This window comes from Centroberyx gerrardi, chromosome 5 (assembly GCF_048128805.1).
Source record: "Centroberyx gerrardi isolate f3 chromosome 5, fCenGer3.hap1.cur.20231027, whole genome shotgun sequence".
In the NCBI taxonomy this organism is placed as follows: domain Eukaryota; kingdom Metazoa; phylum Chordata; class Actinopteri; order Beryciformes; family Berycidae; genus Centroberyx; species Centroberyx gerrardi.
In genome coordinates, this window is record NC_136001.1 from 10,945,564 (window position 1) to 10,967,144 (window position 21,581).

Sequence of the window (21,581 nt, forward strand, 5' to 3'; positions counted from 1 at the left end):
ACCCCTGGGCTAGCCCTATGTAACCACTGCTTCAGATCACACATCACTTATCAAGTCCTACAGTAAATCTAATGGAAAGTGTCATGTAAAGTAGCAACGTGCACGCTAGATGTCGCTAAACACACACAAATCCCACGTTTGTATGTCAGTCATGCTGCTGCAGACTGCAGGATATGGACCATATTGTAGAAAATAACTGTGGACACGCTGTTAAGTCTTTAGGTCAAATATATTTGCAAATCCTGAACTCGAAAAATACTTTTATAAATTGATACTACTGGACAGTTTATGGTTGTTGTTTTTTATTATCTGTTCCAGTGTTTCAGCCGTTGCAAATGACACATTCTTACACTTAAAAACTTTCATTTTGTCAACCATGCTGAAAATGTGAAAATAGGACAAAACAATCTAGCTGAACTAGTGTTTACGACACATTGTGGAAACATGAAGCATGCTTTCGATAGCCGTCTTTGAAAAGCCGAGCATCTCCGTAACTGGCCGAGAATTGCCGAATCATCTGTCCTGCCCGGACTGCTGGAAGCGGCCGCAACGCCATGTTGACGAAGTCTCCCATCTCCGTGAGAAAAAAATGATAGAAAACACACTTGCTGAGAAGAAAAGGTAAATTGCTGAAGGAGGTTGAAGATCGCGGCAATATTTCTTTGAAGAAACGAACCGAACCGGATCCGCGGAGGTTCCGGACGGGCAAGGGAGGCAAACCTCCCACCGTCCCCATGAATAGCACCGCTGATCCGAACAGCGACTTTCCATGAAAAAGACATTTGTGTTGCTATTCGAGCTTCGTTATCCCAGTTCGTCTAAGGGATTTGGGGCCTGCTTCAAGAATCTGCAACGCTTGCTATATGTATGCAAGCTAGACATTGTTTGTATCAGTATTTATTAAGGTATTGTTTTCATTTGTTAATTTTTTGCGATGAGTTTGCCACCGAAAGTGGTCACCAAATCCGCCGCTGTCGCAGTTAGCGGACCTGGAACTGGCCCCTCTCCGTCGAGCCAACTGCGGGCTACCCTGACCTCCGTGTCTTTACCGCCGGGAGCCCCAACCGCTCCTCAGCCTACCGCTGTTCCGCCACCTCAGTATCCTTTGACTTCAGTGACATGGGAATGGCTTGTAATTTGATGCATTTCACGTTTCTTTATAAATGTAGAATATGTTTGGTTGTTTTATTCATGATAATTGAGGTTGGATGCGGGGAACGAGTGATGTTTCGTATGGAAGGAGTAGGGAGGGGAGGGGAGGGACAATTAGCTAGCTAGCATGCTAACGTTAGCTTATGAAGCCGGCTGCAGCACCGTAGTTAACGCTAATGTCAGCTCGATTTACGGTAGTTACATTACTGTTTCCAATTATATGTGTAATTAATAATCTTTGACCATGACATATCGCAGTTACCAACTTGTAACATATATGGTAGCATTATGTGGCGTAGGAACGCTATAACCGGCAAGCTTGCAGGCTTTCCACACCGGTTACCGGCTTTGTTCAGTTAACGTTTGTTGCTAGCAAGGTGCATTAGCCTAGTTACTAGCCAGCTAGCTTCCTTGGCTAGCCAGTGCAGAAGTCTGAAGACACGTCGCAGAACAGCAAGTTTCATCCATTTCAGGGTGGTGACCTGTGGCTTTGTAATAGGGCTAATGTTACCGATAGCCCGTGTAAGGCCAGGCTTTGGCCATCACACTTCCTCTCCCCTCAAATTCCACATTACCTGAGTAACGTTAGCTTTTTAATGGGGTGCTACGCTGCACTTTGACAGGCCTGCCGGTGCCAGGGCCAGGCAGCTCTCAAGATGACAGCCGGTTGTAAGCTGGTAGCTAGCTAGTTTCATGACCATCTTGACAGATGGTGACGTTTGCTTTCTCACTTGGTATGACCACATAGATAATCGGCTGATAAAAATGAGTTTGAGTTTATTGAGCTCACGGATATTGCATCATCATAGTGTTTTCTCTTCTGTACTCTGGATTAAAAGGTGTTTTAAATTTTCTACAAAGATAAACCCGGTGTTTGACCTGGTGTTTGTCATGGCCAAGTGCTGTCTCTGCCTCTAAACAGAGCTTTATTGACATGGCCTACTGCTGTCTCTGCCCCAAAATAGACCTTTACTTGTGCCTTTACACATATAAGAATTAAGAATTAATCATCCCTACAGAAATATTGTACACTCCATGGTAGACCAGTATTATTCTGTCATGGTTCTACATTTCCTGGAGTGAAGTCACCGTGGTTATGTCACCTCCTGTTTAATTTACAGCATGGTGGCAGTAGTGTGAGAGAGGATTAGGTTGACTTCTTCTGTCTGCTAGTGGCAGAGAGATGTGGTTTAGAGATTTGACAGCTTCTGTTGTGGCTTAGCTTTGGGTGTGTTGTCTCAGCCTGATTTTCTGCCACCCACAGCCTGAGCCAGCCTGTGTCACTGACATCTGTAAGGGACAGTAAGTAGCTGATAATTGCAGGGAGCAATCTTACTCCCTCTCTTGCCTACAGTGTGGTGTGATGTTTTTGAATTATCTTAAAGTTGGATGAGTAAATCAGATGCAGCACAAGGGGTAATGCTGTCTATATATGTTTTTTTTGCTGTGTCCTCTTTGGACTCTCCAAGCTTTTAAAATGACTGGTAAAATTACTTGACCTACTTCCAGCATGATGATAGTAATAATCGATTGAGTATGGAACTGCTCCCTATCCATTTACTGTTATGGATGTTTTAGTAAAGGGATAGGGATACATAATGATAGCTATAATAATGACAAATATTCATTTTGATGTGGGGATGTCACACCTCATTGGCATAATTGTTTTATTTGGCTTCGTGGTTGGTTACAATTGCTCTTGCTTCACTTAATGGCTAGATCCACCCTTGTGACTAATCTGATTTTGAGTTACATTTCTGAACCCCTCTTGATGCTGCTATGGCCAGTGATCCGGTGATGCTAGCGGACATGCCTGCCTGTTAAAAATAATAGGACAAACTTGTGGTAGGCATCAAAGTAATAGTAGTTTATAAGACTGTAATTACTGTTGCTGTAGCTTTTCAGGGGTAGTAGAAATTAGAGTTAGCCTAATTGGTTTACAGCTACATTATAATATGATTCAGTGTATATGGGTACATGCCTATGCGTGTGGGGAAATGAAAATTCAATTAAAAAGTGCATAAATGTACTGATGGAATACATTCATTCCATAGTAATTACACCAGCTAAAGATCATCGATAGATACCCTCTTTAAAAAATGAATTCTTACTAAGTACAATGTCAACCAACTTCTCAAAGGAAAAAAAAAGACAATCCACAACTCCCATCAGGATTCCAATACACTCGACGACACTGCGTTTGATTTTTTTGTCTATTGAAAACCATGTGAGTGTCGCAGCTCGTCTGCCCTTTTGCTCTCCCCTGCCCTCTGAGGTCAGGAGTGTGGGAGCATGTTATGTTCCGTCTGGCCTGCGCTCCCAGTGGATGGGATTTCCCACTCAGGGGATGTTCCTGTGTCTGTGTGTGTGTGTGTGTCTGTGTGTGTGTCTGTATGGAGTTTGAGATGCGCAGGGGTTGAGAGCGGGTGGATGGTGAGGTGTGTGTGTGTGTGGGGTGGGGGGCAGTTTGTTTCTGTTCCTGGTTGCCAGAGAAACACCCAGCGCATGCGGCTGCTGCTGCACACCCCAGACAATGGCAGCACTGCTTAGCATTCAGAGCGAGAGGCCAAGGCGGCGCTTCCCACCATCTGCCAACAAAGGCCCAGGTCAGCCAGCCTGCCTCAGCCCTCCCTCCCTCCCTCCTTCCCTCCCTCCCTACCTCACCTCAGCCTACTGCTGGCCTGGTAGAGGGAACTAAAGGCCTCACTTCTCCCCACTCTCCCCTCCTTGTCTTGCCTTCACCCCCTCCCCCCTTAGGTTTTATGGTACAGTACCTTCATCCCTCTTTCTTTAGGCGCACTCCTTTCCCTCTGTCTCCCAACTTTGCTAATTTTATAAATTCTTTGTCCTCATTTGGGTTCCCATAAAAAAGAATGACAGCATGGGCTAATAAAGAACAATGAAGTTGAGTGTAGCCTGTGAGCCAGGCAAGCAAACACTTTAATTACGCAGCCGGTATTTGTAGAGTTATGAGTTACAGTTAGGTAATGTATGTACCCAGCTGGTAGGTCACACAGTGCAGTGGTCCCATATTCCAGGACAGGTGTGTGCAGCCTACATGTTGAGATATTCTCATGAGCGCACTCACTGTGGGGTGTTAAAAATAAACTGCTGAGTTGTTATGAGCTGGCATTCAGAGCGGCCCAGGTCTGTTCCTTGCAGAGAGGGAGTGTCACCAGCACACTCAACCCTACACTGAGTGCACAAAATATTAGGACCACCTAACCAATATTGAGTTTAGCCCCCTTCTGTGCAATCTGTCTCAATTGTCTCAAGGCTTAAAAATCCTACTTTAAACTGTCTTCTCCCCTTCATCTACATCTCTTCATCGTGATCAAAGTGCTTTTAGAAAGTGAAATCCATAATAACTGGTAACTTTGATCTGGATTCACCTGGCCAGTCATGGAAAAAAGCAGATGGTCCTAATATTTTTAATTTAGCTTTTGACACCTCTTCTGCTTTTTGCCACCTAGAAGTGCAGATTGACCGTCTGTCCCGTTACTTTGAATATTTCATGTAGGATCGTGTTGCCATGCCATTGCCAAGAAGAGTTATTTGAGACCTTAGCCTGGATATTGGTTGAAATAGTTGTTTTCTTGCAGTGTTGTCAGATTTAATTAAAGGATAATTCTGGTTATTTTGCAACCCATTATTTTCCTAGTTTTTGCCATAATGACGATTAATTGTGTTAAAAATTTAGTCGCTTACTTCACTGTAGAGCTTTACGTACCTTCAGTTCGCGGGGAGCGCTGCTCTTCAATAAACACCCAGAAGCAAAACACAATCTCCAATAGCTGAGCCCAAAAAGAGATTAAAACACGCCCTTCCAACACAATAACACTCATGCTGCAATGGGACCGGCCTACAACAGATTTTCCCATCATTCATTTGAGCATTATGCAGTTGGGAAGTAGACTGTTCAAGTACTTTGATGCCGCGTTCATGTTATATTGGATTTTCCGTAAATGCGGACTGCTGACTGGGAAAAAACATTCACATCAACCTCCTAGTCGTAATTACAAGTAGGATATGTGGGAAGTTTTGCAGGCTCTGTTATCTCATACTTGTGGAAGTGTGTCAACACAAGCAGTAAACATAGCAGGGAATCCACCGATGTCAGCAGTCCAAGGTATTAAAAATCAAAATTATGATTTATATTCACACTAGTGCAATCAACTGTACTTACGAAATATATGCTGTAGATTGTTTATGGTTGATTTTAAATGAATAAATACAAAAGATTTTGGATGTGGAGGTTACAATGAGTAAAACATGAATGCCTTCAAGCTGAAGCTATGAAGGCCTGTTCTTCTGTTTCTTCTAATATGACCTGAACGCAGCAGAAAACCGGCAGCCAGCAAAGTAAACAAGGAAGTGATTGAGCAGCGCTAAAAAGTATCAAATGGTTTATTGTAACTATAAATGCTGTGATAATTGTTCAATCACAGCTATTCAAAGACGTGGAACTGCAGTGTGAGTGTTATTGTGTTGAAAGGATGTGTTTTAATGGCTTTTTGGATTCAACTGCTGGAGATTGCATTGGCCCTCTGAGTTCAAAATTGCTCTCCAATACACACTCAATCAGTTGTCATGATGACAAAAACTAGGAAAATAAGGCCCAGATTGAAAATAAACAGTTAATGAAGTGCTCTTTCAGGGGAGCATGGTCTTGTTGATGGTTCATACTTAAAAACAAATAAGGCTAATCTTTTAATAGGAGAAAGCTTGGCTATAGAATACCTCCAGGATCAGTATGGCCAAAGATTTGGTTTGCACAAGAATTGAATCGACCGACCTACCACCTATTGTCAGTACTGTAGTGAAAGAGCAGTCTCAGCAACAGCAGGCAGGCAGTTAGAGCTTTGTGAGCTCTGTGTTTATCCACCGGTGTGTGTGTGCGTGTGTGTGTGTGTGTGTGTGTGTGTTTGAGAGAGACTGTGTGTGTGAGTGGCCAGTGGGCCAGCAGGGAGAAGGAGGGTTTGTGTCTGCACCATCTGGGCCGTCTCCACTCACTTCCTGTGCCTCCACTCTGAACCCAATGCACTGATTTCCAGGTAGCCTGCACTGAGGGTAGAGGCTGGGTCATTGTAAAGAGAGATGGGAGGATCCTGTTGGCCCATAAAAAAATGGAGGCCATATTTATGTGACGTAAGGCTGCGCTGCTGTGACACACAGAAATTGCCTATGTGTAATATGGCAGTGGCAAACATAACTGTTACATATTGGTGGTATTTGTCTGTAGAACAGCTAAGTCAGCAAAAAACGAAGCTCATCTCTCACTCTGACCCTCTCTCGCCTCTTGTTCTTGGGTATTTAAGGGATGTGATTTGTCGGGGTTGGGGTGTTGGCCACACAACTCCAATTCATCCATTGATTTCTAGCGGGAGATTACTGTTTTCCTGCTTTTTTGTCTTTCTGATCACATCTCTGCTATTTGTAAGTCTGTATCTCCTCCTGTCACTCCCTTTCCCTCCCTCTCACTCACTCACATATTCAGCGCTTAAGTGGCTTTACAGTAAGCTTATGATGAAGCAGGAGCAGCACCGGCTTTTCCTCCCTTGCGGCTCTAAGGGTCAAGGGACAGTGGGGGAGTGGCTGCAGCTACTTTATGATCTCCCAGGAGAGCTAGGGTCAACATAGACTCAGTTTAGGCTGTGGTTCCCAGCAGGTTTTGCTCGGGACACAAATTTTACCTTGGCAACAACATATTAGATAATACACTGTTCCCCCCCAAAAGTGGGTCTCCTAACCCACTCCCGACCGCTGACGAGCGCTGGTCTTGGGGATTCCCCCTTCACAAAAGAGGCAAACCCCATTATGCATAGAGGCTCCTAGTCTCTAACCGCACATAGTGGGGATTTTTCTGTAAAATTCTGCAGGTTGGACTCAGGCTTCAGTATTGTCCGTGCACAGAGGCTCTTGCTAGATGCCTCGAGCAGCTACGCATGCGGGGCGGAGTTTCCCCAGAAAGAGTTGTTTTACAACATCTGTGGGATGCTGATTTGAAATGTTTGCCATTTTCTACTATGTGTTGTCTGCTCTGGAGAAAAGGTGCAGCGTTGTGTTTTTGATTAGGCTTGCATTCAATACCCACTTCAAAGACAACAGCTTTATTTAATTTAGCCTAACTGATATTGTATTCAGTATAGGCAACCTTTTAGGCCTCAAGCCATTTCCAAGTTATAGCACTTGATATTGAAATCACTTCATGAGTGATCTAAAGGATGCGCTTCTAAAAATCACAAACCTCCTAAATGCACGCTTAGAGCGTCAGGAGCAGAGATTGACTGTCCTCCCATGTCCTTCCAGTTTGGATAGTTGGCATCCTCGAGGTATATGTCAATTAGACCTGTGACACCCTCCTCCATCCGCATGATGCATTTCATTATATGTCCCATCCATGTATCAAAGTAAGCCAGGGTCAAATGTAAATCAGTCACCAATGGCCTCCTTTTGTCCAGTTTCAGTTGGCTGGCTGTTGCAGGTGATTACTCTGCAAATAAACCATCTTAATTTTACACTGACAGTCTCATTTTGTGAGGCAATATCCCTGTTGTAAGTCTTTAATATGACATTGTGCTTGCCCTCTCTCCTCAAGCGGAAAATTAATGAAGATCAAACAAATGACTAAGGTGTAATTAGTGCGGTCAGCCACTTTCATGGTTGTGCCTGGCACATGCAGCTGAGCTTGATTGCAAAGTGTCTGCATCCATCTGGTTACCTGGCCTTGCACATGCAGGGCTTGACATAAGTGATGTGTTGCTTTAGGACATTTTCTTTTCCCAGCATGATCACCTGGACATGACTGCATGAATACACAACCTCAACTCAACTGTCATGCCCTTGGAATGTTTTCACCACCATCACTTGGTCTTCAAACTGCAAATGGGCAAAGTAACTTTGACGGGGTGGGGAAAAAAGTCATATCCTTGCCACACTGCTTTAGTTTGTTAAAGAAGTGAAGCAAACTGATAGCAAGGGCAAGACATCACTATGGGCAAGTGGGAGAGCCAGTGTTGTTAGCTGACGATTGATGAGCCCACACAAGAATACGTGTAGCCAAAAGTTGCAAATGTTTTTACGGTATGTTAATTTTGCTGTAAGGCTTGTCCAACACCAACATTGGTCAGTTAAATAAAATGATTTTGCAAGTTGTCCAGAAGAAGAATTAAAACAGCTTGGTTTTTAGCAGCTGTATAGCTCGCTCGGTCGGTCGGTCGGTTGGTTGGTTGGTTGGTCCACAAAAATTTCCCCACGCGTGTATGCATGCGCATACGTGGTCGCAGCTATTGCGAATTCGCGCTTGTTTAAGTTTCCAATTAAATTAGCAGTTTTCTGTTAAATGTTTATCACCTGTTCGGTGTCACCCAGAACGTGATGTTTGGAAACCTATTCCAGCTAAGGGCTTGACACAAGTGTTTCACTTCAAACAGTACAGCTAATTTGTGGCAGAAAAAACATGGTGCATGACTACAGGTGTTTGCCCTCTTTCTTTGAGATGGCAGAAATCTGTGTGCTTCTTTTCAGCCAGCTAAATGATAATTTGTTTTCACAATTTGGCTGTAATTACAAGAGAAAAAAAAGAAGATTTTTGACACATCCAGCTGAGGCTGTAATGGCAAATTAATTTGAGATTCATGACTAAAGTGTGCTGCAGTGAATGGATTGTTGATGTTGGAAATAATGTTACAGCATAATTTATGTGTGTTATCTGTAACTATTGGCCAAATATGTTGGCTATTTTGCAGTTCCTCCTATTCCTGTTGGATATACATTTTGGCAAGTGAAAATTTAACATTTAAATTTTCTGAGGGTAATGCAAAATGATTAAAGTTGAACCATGCACATGTGACCATACAAGAACCTGTAGAATCTAGGTTGCATAACTCTGTGGTAGCAACACCAGTGTTGACACTAGCCTTTTGCACTGTTCACTTACCCTCGATATTCATGTCTCTGGAAATTATTATGTCACATAAAGTTCATGCCTCTGCACATAGATTGCCTAAGGACAATTCAGCACTAAATAGCAATTGTCACAAATGGATCAGATTGTAATTCCAGTAAGAGTCTCGCAGTCTGGCCTGCCAAATCCCGAGGGTGTCAGCTGTCTCGTCTCACCTGATCATTTTTCCCTTCACTATCCCTGCGCCCGACGCTGTTGACGACGACCTCTGACCCCCAGGTGGAATTGTCCCTGTTGCCTCAGTGGGCTGAGCCCAGCTTTCACCTGTCTACGGCTCTCTCCCTGCTCTCTGTTTACATTCCCCAACACAGACGCCCCTGCCAACCAGCGGTCACCTAGAGCAGACAGATCAGGTTGCCTCGCTGTCAATAGCCCCCAGCCCCTCTCTCTGTCTTTCTATCTCTCTCTCCCTCGCTCTCTTATTGGCCTCTTCACCAGACCTGGGTAAAATAATATATGTTAATAATTCTTACCATTTATTTTTTCACCTGCTTAGAGTGCCAAGTGGGTTGGATTTACCGCATTAGGGCAATTCAGATCGTAACAGGTAATCTGTCACTGGAAGTACACAACCTTCAAATGCTTTGCTGTGATTGTGTAGTCTTTCTGGTACTCACTATGTGGTAAATCTCTCCTGCCTGGTACTCCAAGCATGTTAAAACAAATGTTAGGAATTGTAAATACGGTTTTGCCCCTCGCACAGTTTATCGATTCTGTTTTATTGTGCATCTGTCATGTCAGCGTGAAGAGACACAGCCTCTAATTGCTGTTAATTTCTGTGTGTGCGTACATGAGCGTGTATGTTTTGTGGTGTTGTTTTTCCCAAATTCCCCAGCCACAAAACAGATCATGCCTTTGCTGTACTTGTGCTTTTTAAATCTGCGTCTTCTGTCAAGCTATTCTTTCTCTCTTTATCTCCCTCTCTCCCTTTCACTCCCTCTCGTGTTCTCTGTGAGGAGTGGAGGTGTCGGCAGGGTGCCAGGAGAGATGACGGCCCCTGCAGGCAAGAGCAGAGTAAGGGAGAGGGCTTAGGGGAAAGAGAGGCGTGATTCGGGTGAAAGGAAGAAAGCCAGACGCTCCGTTTCCCTTAAACCATGTGACCAGCAGTGTGTGAGCCTAAATTTCTCTGTCACAGACAACTGCCTGAGCAGGTTACTAACTACTGGTGTTCTCTCTTCTGTCTGGCTGCTATACACTCCCTCTATCCTCTCTAACACATGAGTGATGTCTCCCGGTGAGTCTCATTATCACATGTTCCAGACACCATAAAGAAATGGAACGTCATCTACACTTTGTGCGCAATTAATTCCATGAGGGTTAATCAAGCCAAATATAGGTTTTTACTAGTGTTGTGGCAGGACTTTTCTTTGATTTCTTAGACTGCCCTTAAGCAAAAGAAGGGAGAATGAATAATGGATTGCAGTTCCTACCTTTCCTATTTTTTTCTGAAAGTGCTGAGCAGTTGTCCATTCTCAAGCTCTGTCAGTTCCCTTTGTGGGAGGTCTGGATCGGTCCAGAAATCCATGTCGGGATTTCCCTTGAACACGTGCAGAATGGTGAAGGTACATGGTGTACTCTTGGAGATGGGGCATTTTGGGTGGGGTGGAGGGGGGGGGGGGGAGGGCTGTAGGGGATGAGAGAAAATCCTTAAAAATCAAACTAGCCGAGCACATCAGGGTTGAGGAAAGCCCTTTGGATTTGAATCAGCTAAAAGTATTGCATAAAAACTTCCTAATGTGCCAGCAAAGTTCTGGAATTAAGTAATTTCAGCAGAGTTGTGTTAAAGTTATTCACTAAACAGGAAACGCTGGATAAAGTGTCCTTGAGTGGTTTGGTCAGCAGCATTTCGACTTAGACACGTCTTTGTGTAGTATACAGAAAACATGACTGGTTTCTTGCCTGTTGACCGGTCCATGTCCCTGTATTTCTGTCACCGACTCTCACCTGTCATGCGACCCGTTTTTGGTCTTCAGTTGTCTTTTTTTCCCTTAACACACCACTTTCCAGAATCCCACGGGTTCAGCCATCACTGGACGACCGAATCTTCCCCACACAGCCTGGAGTCGCTGCAGTCTACAGCGTGAGTCACTGCATAGAACTTCTTTCTCTCACACACACACACATACACTAATGTATACAGCATACACACAAATTGCATACTTTAAAAAAAAGACACTCCTGTATGGCACATATACACTTACATATACGGTATTCACACAGGTCTTTCCCATGATTGCTCATACCACATACAGTTTATGCAACTCCCTCCAACACACACACACCCTAGCCTGCCTCCCCCAGTCTTGGTTCATCACACCTCACACTGGTCTAACACTGTTTCAGAACATCGCAAGGTAGTCCATTATGTAGAAAATAGTTGAATTAGTCTGTAGGATTATTATTAGTATTTAGTGTTATTTACTTGTCTCTTTACTTGTCATAACTTGGAAATGAAGGTATGTCCCACCAATGCCCTGTATGTTTATTCTTGTGTGTGTGTGTGTGTGTGTGTGTGAGGGAATGCGTGTGTGTGTATTTGAGATTTTTAGCACAAAAAGGAGAAGGCATACTTGTTAAGACACAATGCTGTAATCTGACCGCAGGAGGCCTTCTTTGGAAATGTTGTCACTTCAGGGAACCACTGCCATTCACTGGCAGTTCATCAACATTCCCCTCCCCATCAGATCTTTGTCAAATAATTGCCACATAATTGAAGTTTAGGGCATCAGATATTCAGTGAAATTCAGTCACAGAACGAAACAAAATGTACTTTCATATACGTATTTTACCATGTATTGTCCTGGGTGGCAAACCATACCTGTCTACCCAAGTAGATGAAAACAAACCCTGCATGGCATTTACCAATATCATGCATGTGTTTGTGTTTACACAGTCCTCCCATCCTCTGGGACTGAGATGACCCACACCCTTCACAAATGGTCATATGTTATACAGCAATCCTCTGCCTCTCGGTGCACTGCTATGCTGATCTGGGCTTCTCCATTCTATGCTGAGCCAAATGTGCATTTACCTGGAGGGCAGTGATCTGTGTGGGGGTTGGGGAGACTTGGGAAGCTACTGAGTAGTGAACATCCCACCAATAAAGATACGGATATCCCTTTGGTCACTGTCGCACATCTTATAAATGAATGTGCATACTTCAAAAACGGGAGATAAGAACATCAATTTTATTTTAATTCACGTTTTATCGTTTTTCTTGCGCAAAATGAACAGAGCTGACAGAATAAGTACAAGTGAGAGTCGCCACTGCTCTAGACATCCTCAGCGTTTTATTAGTAACACTGTAGCTGTCAGTTGTAGAAAAATAAATGCTAATGTGTTTTGTTAGCCTTGTTAGCCTTCTGGTGCTCTTGTCTCTGTTGCCTCTGCCTTTCACAGGCAAAGAAGTATACCTAAGAAACGTAATTCGATAGCACAATAGATAATGCCTCCAGCGATGACAAGTGTCTGAAATGTGAGAGTAACATTAAATCTAGTTGCGCATTGCACAATAAAGTCATTCCTGTATGCATAAAGATAGGCTTTGAGGTTATTTATCTACTGCAACATTCTGGTGCTCAAAACATTGCAGGTTTCACGAGATTTTCTAGCTCTGTAGGTTCATTTTAGGGGGATAGCTGCAATAATGATGACATCGGTGGAAATAAACCGTGCCCGTGGAAGACTTTGGTCTGCTGTGTGACGGACGGCTGGGTTTACACACCCTCCTCTCCTTTCCCTTCTCCTCATGTACAGCTCCTATACTGCCGCTCGCCGCCCCTCCCCCACCCCATCACTCTGTATGTCCTCAGAATCAGTCATTCGCCTGAAGCAGAGCAGGCTCCTCCCCTGGCAACAGCAGCTAGATTAGCTGCTTTATCCCAGGTCAGCTGAGGGAAGTGGGCCACACAGACAAGATAGAGAGATACAGCAGGGATTGATACAGAATGTAGCCTGTAGTGCTTGACAGATACTGTAGGAAAAAATAGCAGTTTGGAGATGTTAGTTTTTAGATGTTGGTTATCTAAGTAGCTCTCTTAAGGAGCTTTAACAGGTCTAACTGTAAGATTTTGTAGATAAAAAAAGCCCTGGAGAGTAGAGGTGGGTTGACCAGCTTTCCTGGCTGTCTTGCTGCCTGCCTGCTGCTCTCTGCCTGCAGTATCCCATCTCATTCCCCAGTGTGCCAGGCCTGCTGCGGCAACAAGCAGCACCTGCAGTGGTGCCAGCCCACAGCTGCAGCAGCCAAGGCACATCATGCCACGCCATGGGCTAAGAGTTGAGTCAGATCTCATCCTTGCAAATGGTCTGAGTGCATTCACTCTGCTGGTGCCAACCCTTAGCCCTCTGTAGGCCCGTATCGACAAGGCTTGTTTAGCTTGACTCAATTGATTCCATTGTGCCAGGCACACTCAATTTATCACAGATGAGTGGGATTTTAATATGGTTATTTGACCCAGTTTTGCAGTGTAAGGCCTCTGCAGCCCCAGACATCCTTGCACAGCATGGTTTGGCGCAGCAGGCTCTAGGAGAGGCCAGGGCCCAGTCTCAGCCAGTCCGAGCCCAGCAGGCTACAACACACATGCACAGCACAGGTCTTCACCTCTGCACACATACAGGAGCTAATCCCCAAGCTTGAGCACTTAATTTACATTCCTCAGTAGGAGGGAAGACTAATGACCTGTGGAATCCTGCCACTGCTGTTCCTTCTCTCCATCCGTGTGTGTGTGTGTGTGTGTGTGTGTGTGTGTGTGTGTGTGTGTGTGTGTGTGTTAGTGTGTGTGTGTATCAGTCTGACTCGGTCTCTTTCCTCTCAGGCAATCATACACTGTCTATCTATCTAACCTCACCACTTGTTGTGATACAGGTACCCAGGCACGCTGGCCCTCATTACACTGCTCACGACATCACAAAGGGACACCCTAGCTTGGCGGGCACCCCGCCCGGTCATGCCCACTCCCCGGCGCTCTCTCAGGTATCAGTACCCACAGCTTCCCCATATCGCTACCCTAAGGGCTGGGAGGCAGGCGGAGGGGTGAGTTTGTCACTGTGTCCGCCGTCATCCTCTCTTCACCATTGATCTGTCCGTCTGTCTGCCTGCCTTTTATTACCCTATATTGTTTGTCTTTTCTTCTGTCAGTTTTTTTCTGTTCATCTGTTTTCTATTTCACTGTGTTCCTAATACAGCAGCAAGCCATGTGTGCATGAGTGTATTGTTTTCATGAAATTGAGATAAATGTCCAATTAAAACAGGCTCAAGCTGTATTGCAACTGTTCCTGTGCCCAGAGTAAAAGTAAAACACATCAGTCTTAATGATGAATATTCTGCAAGACATCAGCAACACGGAAGCTGCTGGCCTGCCTCTTTGCTGCTCCCTCTGAGAAAGTCCTCTAAATAAAGGGTTAATCAATTTGTCATAAAGACAGAAAGTCAATGGCATTGCTGCTGTGATGCTGGCATCTCCGGCTGCCTTGCTCACAAGCGCGTTGACTCTGTGACTCAGCCTTTCTGGAAGTGTGTGACTATGCTGTGAGGAACCCAGTTGTTCCTCTTCTCTGTCATGGCCTAATGGCCCACTGCCTCACCCTAAAGCAGCTCCACTCACTCACCAGCCTCCTATAAATAGCACTATCACCCAGCACAAACTTAAATTATCTCAACCATACCAGCACCAGCTCGAAGAAGAGCAAGCAGAGCTGCTTCAACCCTCCTCTGCTCAGCTCTGCCGCATACTTGACGAGGAATAAAGGAACGTAGGATGTGTGGTCCGTCAGTGGAACAATGTTCATCTTTGCTCAGCAGTTTTTTTTTCCCAGCAACATCCAGAGTATATTCACACTTACACTTGTATGTTGTTTAGTGCATTGTAGAGGAATGTTGCAGTTGGCCTGTGAAAGTGTGAAATGTCGAAATGAAATGACCAATGAGTGATGGCTGTACATCTCCAGCTTTGTATATAACCGCCCTTCAACCCTCTCTCCCTCTTTCCATTTCTTCCTTGGACAGTCTCCATACAACCCTGGACAGAATGCTGGCTCCGCCCCTCTAGTGTATTCTCCCCAGACACAGCCAATGAATGCACAGCCACAGAGTCGCCCGGTAAGTGTCCCTCTCTCCTGCGCCCTTCCCCCGGTGTCAACTTTATAGCACGTCTGCGTCAGACAATCCAAACAGATTGTGTTCCACTGCGATTGCTATGGAAGATCACGATGTCGTTGAGTCAGAGATGGAGAGGTCTCATGTTGAGAAGCCACGCAGAGCTGCTTAACTGTTGACTGATCTCTATATGGTTTTGGCAGTGATGCATTTCACTGTTGGCTGTATTTCTTTATTGTGGTCTCGTTTATTACCCCATAATAAATAACCAAATGATATTATCTGCACTTTGCAAGCACATTATGTACACATAGGCCTCGTAAGCATTTTCTGTTCATCTCACTCGGCTCCTGCCCAGCCCTCTCCTTGTCATCAGGACACTAAGGGCTGCCGGAGCTCGGTCAAATAGTATTTGCACATAAATCTTAGTTTGCTTTAAACTGTTTGGTTACAATGGCAGGGTTTTTCCATTGAGGGCAATATAGTGAATGCCATAATGCTTAGACAATCACAGGAAATTATTTGAAATCCAGTATAGTATACCTCACAGCATGCAGTTCGTATACTTTTCTGTGTTTGGCAACTTAGCCTGACATTATCTACATTGTCCTGATGCGGTAAACCCCACCCGTCTGGTACTCTAATCAGGTTAAAACGAACATTAAGCTATTATTTGCAAATACACTTTGACCCAGGTCTGAGTGCTGCATCATCTTATGTCCTTAAAGCTTTGTTGCTGTGTGTGGTTTTGTATTGTATTGGCGAGCATCTGCCTGTCATTGCTCATCTTATCTTTGTGTCTCTCTCTTGTGCCCTTTCTCTTCTTTCTCCCTGCTTTGCCATCACTGCTTCAATCTCCTTGCTGGACCTCTCCTCCCTCCCCCACCAGTTTGCCACGGGCCCTCGACCAACCCACCATCAGGTAATTTACCCCTGCTGAACGCCCCTCCTGCTCCCTCTTTTACATCATCATCATCAAAGCAGTTTCCTGGTACCTGCTGGCAAAGGGCTGCTGGTAGAGTGTCTGCAGTTCCTTAAAAATAAAATATCTAATTTGAAGGCCTTAAAATGTCTCACATACATTTAAATACAGCCTTTAATAGGTTTTAATTATCTCGTGATTTTTTTGTCAGCGTGCTGCTTTTTTAGCAAGATATCAGCTGGTCATGCAGAGCTGTTTTCTGATGGGTGTGTGTTTTTTTTTTTTTCTACTTTTCATGCTAATTTTTATGGCAAAATTGATCTTAAAGTTCATTCTACCAAGCATTCAATAGGCCTTTAATAGTCCTTTTCAGACTTAAATTTAACTCGAAACCTGCAGGTGCCCTGTGCTTGGGCTCTCAGCGGAACTAGTAACCATGTTGGCACAGGATGTGTCCCAGTGATTATGAGGAAATTTAATTTCAAGCCTTTCCCTTATGTTCTCACATCTATTCTCCCTGCCTTTCTTACAGAGTATTATGCTACTAAAAGAAGATATGACTTTTTTCCAGACTTTTTTTTTTTTTTCCGGGCATGGCATTTGAGCAAGAAAGGGGAGTGTTAGGAGTCTTATACCCAGCATTAGTATTGCATGCAATTCCGGTCCTGGTATAGTGCTGTGGTATTAAAGTAACTGCTCCAATACTTTTTTTACTCCCAGAGTTGGTGTCTATTCTCTGTTAGTGTTTAATTTAAGGCTGTAGCGATTAGTGCAATACTTCAGTTATAGAAGACATAGTATGGGGTTGGGTTTGTTACAGCTGTGTTTTTTTTAACTTGCAAATGTAAAGTCTGTTAAAAAAGAAGTCTGCTGTCTCTGGGCTATCTCTCTGTCTCCTCCATAGAATACACTGCTCTCTACCCCTTCCTTTGCATGAAGGGAGGGTAACATTTTGCAGGACAATCCTACATTTGAACTTTCTGTCATGCAGTTGGTTCAGTGGTCTAGTTGTAAGTCTAGGCTTGAGTAACATTTCCGGCCATTTACACGTTAGTATTTTAGTTTCCCTTCAACTTCCATTGACTCCATTCCAGTTCAAAAGTGCATCTCAAACACCCTCAAGAGTCTTGACTGGGTTGAGCTTCAGCTTAGCTTTATGAACATTCCTTTAAGGTGCTACGTGTAACATTTTAATGCCAATAAATCATTACCACATTAAAGGAAAACTCCACCCTCTGACACTCTTAAACTGTTTGATATCATCAGTTGGTGATGTTCAATGCATTCCAAGAGTATTCTGTGATGAAGTGTTGTGATTTACTTCCTCCACCTGCCTTGCCTACTTCAGTTAGTGATTTCCTACGTTTCCCAAAATAATTTGACAATCCTCAGAACAGGTGTGAACTTGTAGCTTTCAATTAAAGGCGGGTGTCTTTAATGTAGCTAGCCGACAGTGGGCCGTGTCTATGATGGCGGCCGTGGCCCATACTCAAAACGCATTTAAATAGGGTAACAGAAAAAAATTCAAAAAGGTAAAAAAATAATAAAAGACAACCAATCATATACATCCACACACATATCAGCAAATGGGGTACCTACAAAGATGGGTTGGGTATGGTCATGTGGCTCCCTGATGAAGGCCACAAGCCGAAACGCGTTGCTCTAACAATAAAGTTGTTCTTTATACTACAAGTGTTGCTGGAGGTTTGACCTTTTTAGACCTTATACCCTTCTCCATGAACCTTGGAAGTAGGTGAAGTTGTGCTAGAAACCCCTACTCTGACCATACTCAAAACGCAACATATTTTGTGGCCGCATTGCATTCTGGTCTACTGAGGCTCTGGTTTTCCAGCACATACAGAATTAAAGCTTTCAGACATTCTCGCAATGGCAACATCCTCTCGAGACCAGGTCTCATTTGTTCACTGTAATTGTGCCAGGGTATCACAGTTAATTTGACAATGATATATTGATGTTTAAAAATGCTACACGGAGCAGGTCAAGAGGGTCTAGATTGGTCTACATAGCTGCACCCAAAGTACAAACCACATTTCAGATGGGCACAAATGGAAATAAAAAATAGACAGCCATCTGATTGTTTAGATCTCAATGTGGCTTTGGATAAATTATAGATTTTTGAGGTAGAAAAAATTTACTGAATAAGGGAGTTCTGGTTATTCAATGAAATTAACACATTATTATCCTAGGTGGCAGAGCATAATACTAGCCCATGGTCAGGTAGGCTATAGTCAAGGAAAGAGCCAAGCACAATTCAGAGTGCACCAACTCCAGTGTGTGACTGTGTTCATGGCTTTTAGTCTTAGGTAATTTAGATTCTCATCCTTTCAGACAGTTGACACTTTGATAACTAATATCATTAGGTTATGAAGAGCATGTTAATGCGTTCATGACTGGTGATGCGCTATTTATGATGTAGTTTGTGTATTTACCTTGTGCATGAGGCTGTGATGTGGATATTGAGACCCGGAGACATGACTGGGCACAGAAATCGAGTCCCAGTGCCATAGTGACTTCCTGTTATCTTTTGTTGGTCTGTGTTGTAATTAACTGCAGCTGCCCCCTTTTAAGACTGATGTGTCACGCACACCCCCACTCCCCCAAATGTGTCCTGTGTCACTTGTTGTCTAACATTCTCACCTTCTGGATGGTTCTATGTTGACCATTTTTAACGGACTATAAATAGTAAGGTGGATAAGTGTGTCGGGTGTGTTTGTTGGCACCAGTGTGTACACACACAGAGTGCATGCCCTGGCTGTCACAAACTGGCGCTGGGCTCTCTTGTGCCGCCACGGAAGTGGAGTCGGAAAGCAGATGAAGCCGAACAATGGCCTATTATACTGTTGGAGAAAACGAGCATTGTCCCCCCGAAACATACATACAGACACACAAACACACTCACACACAGTAAAGGGTACATGGAGGTCTGAAAATTCATTCATCGGCCAAAAACATATGTCTTTCTTCAAACAAATAACAGTATTCTTTCATGGTCTTTTTTTTTCTTCACTTACCAGTGTAACTGTCTTCTTTGGATATTAGAGTCAGCTTGTGTGTGTGTGTGTGTGTGTGTGTAGCAAAAGGTCAAATCCAAAGGAAATTACAGTTACCGCTTGAACAACTCTAGTTGTACACTCCAGAGAAATGAATGGTTCCTCCTCAGAGCATAAATTACTCTATTAATCCCCTTGAGTGTTTACTCTTTACCACTTCCCCTGTAACTCTATTGTGTTTTGTGGGCTTCAAATGGTGGAAATGTCACATATTAACAATACATTAGCATATTTTTTTGTCAGCATTACCATCTTAACTTGCACAGTGTACAGGTCACGATGACGTTGTAGGTTGTTTCAAATGACTAGAGCAGGCATTCTTGGGTGAGTCTGGTAACAAAAACGATAATGTCGAGCTAATTCCAGGCGACAAACTTATACAATGCCTTATAAAACTAATTATAATACTATTACTTATACTAATAATACTTGTGTTTACATTGCATCATGCCAGACCAAAAAAAAGATGGAGAAATGGGGAAAAAGACGAGTTCAGAAAGGGGGAAATGGTTCACATCAGGTGAAAGTAAGCGTCCATCTGATATCAGACAGTCGGTATCATCGCTATCATCATTATTTCTCTGCTGTAAAATGCAAATCTATCTCGCTCAACAGTTATGGCATTTTCATTTTCTTACTTGAACTGAAAGTATGCATAGTTAATTTATGGGCTGAGTAATTTTCAATGACCCCACCGGACATAAAAACCCCTTTAAAACCCTGTGTAAAATTGGGGTGGGGAAGCATGATGGTCACTTTGAAAATTGGTTTGCTTTTTAATTCCTAAAGTAGACTTTTTGGAGATAACTAACAGGCTAACAGAGCAGTGTAATGACACCTAGCTCCAGAAGATGGAAGGTGGTGTCTAACCCTCCCTGGCCTGCATCCCTCAACACACTCCCTGTGTTGCTAAGTCATTGCTGTGGGTGACAGCCAGGTCCACTGGGGCTGGAAAACGCCAAGTTGGCAAAGCAAGGGGCAGACAGGCACGCAGGCTCAGGCTGCACAATTTGCTAAAGGCATCACCCCTTGGGATATAGTGTGTGTGTGTGTGTGAGAGAGAGAGAGAGAGAGAGAGAGAAGTGTGTTTATATGCGTGTGTATGTGTGCATGTGTGTTGTGTGAGTGACACAGTAAGTTCATATGTCAGGGTGGGAAACACCCACCAGCCAAATGCTGATAATTTTGTCTGTAGCTGGTAAGCCTTTCCAATCTACCACCCACTGGCAGCTAACCAACCATCATTTGGAGTTTCTTTTCTGTTCTTTTCTACTAGGGATGGGACGATATGCTTATCTCACAATACAATATGTGATATGGGGTTCACAATTCGATACAACCACGATACGATGTAATAAATAAAAGCTCAATGACAACAAAGTATGACTGTGCAGAATTATGTTTATGTCTGAGCCTCAAATCTCTTTAGCAATGGCACTGGCTTTCTAGAATGTAAATGCAATCATTTAAAAAACGTCATTGCAAAGTGCAAATAAAATACAATTTGGATGGAGAGCTTGTGAAATTGTGATGGGCAAGCCGTCTCATTTGTGATTACTACATATGGCGATTAATTTTTCTGCCCCATGATACGTATTGTCACATTTTTGCATTGCGATATATAGAATTTCTATATATCGTCCCATCCCTATATTCTACAGATCATTTTTAGCTGGTCAAAGAGTCAAAGTCGCTAACTGTTGGAACGCACCAGCCACTGTGTCAGGTAGATGAAAATATCAGGTAGTTTCCTGCCCTGATGTGTGTCAGTGAATGATTGACTGCTGTGTTGTATTGTGTTGTGTTGTGTTGTGTTGTGTTGTGTCGGGGCTTCACAGTCACCAGTGCAGTCTCCCATTGGCTTTTCTCTCTTTCCTGCTTTCAATACTCAAGGGAGGATTCAGGCCCATCCAGGTAATATTTACCTCTATGTCAAAAGTTTCTGCAGATCTGCATGGCATGATGAGGGTCACCCCCAAATGATCCCAACCCCCCTAATCTTTAACCCACCCCCCCCACCCCCCACCCCCCTCCTCCGAAAACCCTCCAATGGGTCATCATCCTCACTACAGTGTATGCTCCGTAGAGAGGTTAACACTTTATCATCATTTTATCCCTTTGACCTGTATTTTATTCCATAGAAAATCATTACTTAACATTACTTTTCAACTTATAATTTTGTCATTTTTGCTTCATTCATCACTTTCCCTATTCATCTTTAATGGGCTTGCGTAGTTTGAATGAATAGCATGCGGAATGAAAGAGTTACTCACCTTCCTCCCTAAGATTCATTTATGTATTTATTTATTTTTGTAGTTGATTTTTTTTTGTGTGTCCTTGTGACAGGAAAGTGTGTTATCTGTTGGAAATGTGAAA

The 21,581-nt window shown here is 43.6% G+C and overlaps 1 protein-coding gene across 1 annotated transcript in view; it reads left to right on the forward strand.

Annotated features, from left to right (window-relative positions):
* Nucleotides 1-442: 442 nt before the first annotated feature.
* eif4g3a (eukaryotic translation initiation factor 4 gamma, 3a) overlaps nt 443-21,581 on the forward strand; it is a 58,971-nt gene continuing 37,832 nt past the window's right edge. Inside the window, exons 1-4 of the mRNA XM_078283757.1 lie at nt 443-1,098; nt 11,126-11,198; nt 13,983-14,150; nt 15,123-15,215. Coding sequence (XP_078139883.1) covers nt 935-1,098; nt 11,126-11,198; nt 13,983-14,150; nt 15,123-15,215 — 498 coding nt within the window. The 5' untranslated portion in view covers nt 443-934. The remainder of the gene's footprint in view (nt 1,099-11,125; nt 11,199-13,982; nt 14,151-15,122; nt 15,216-21,581) is intronic.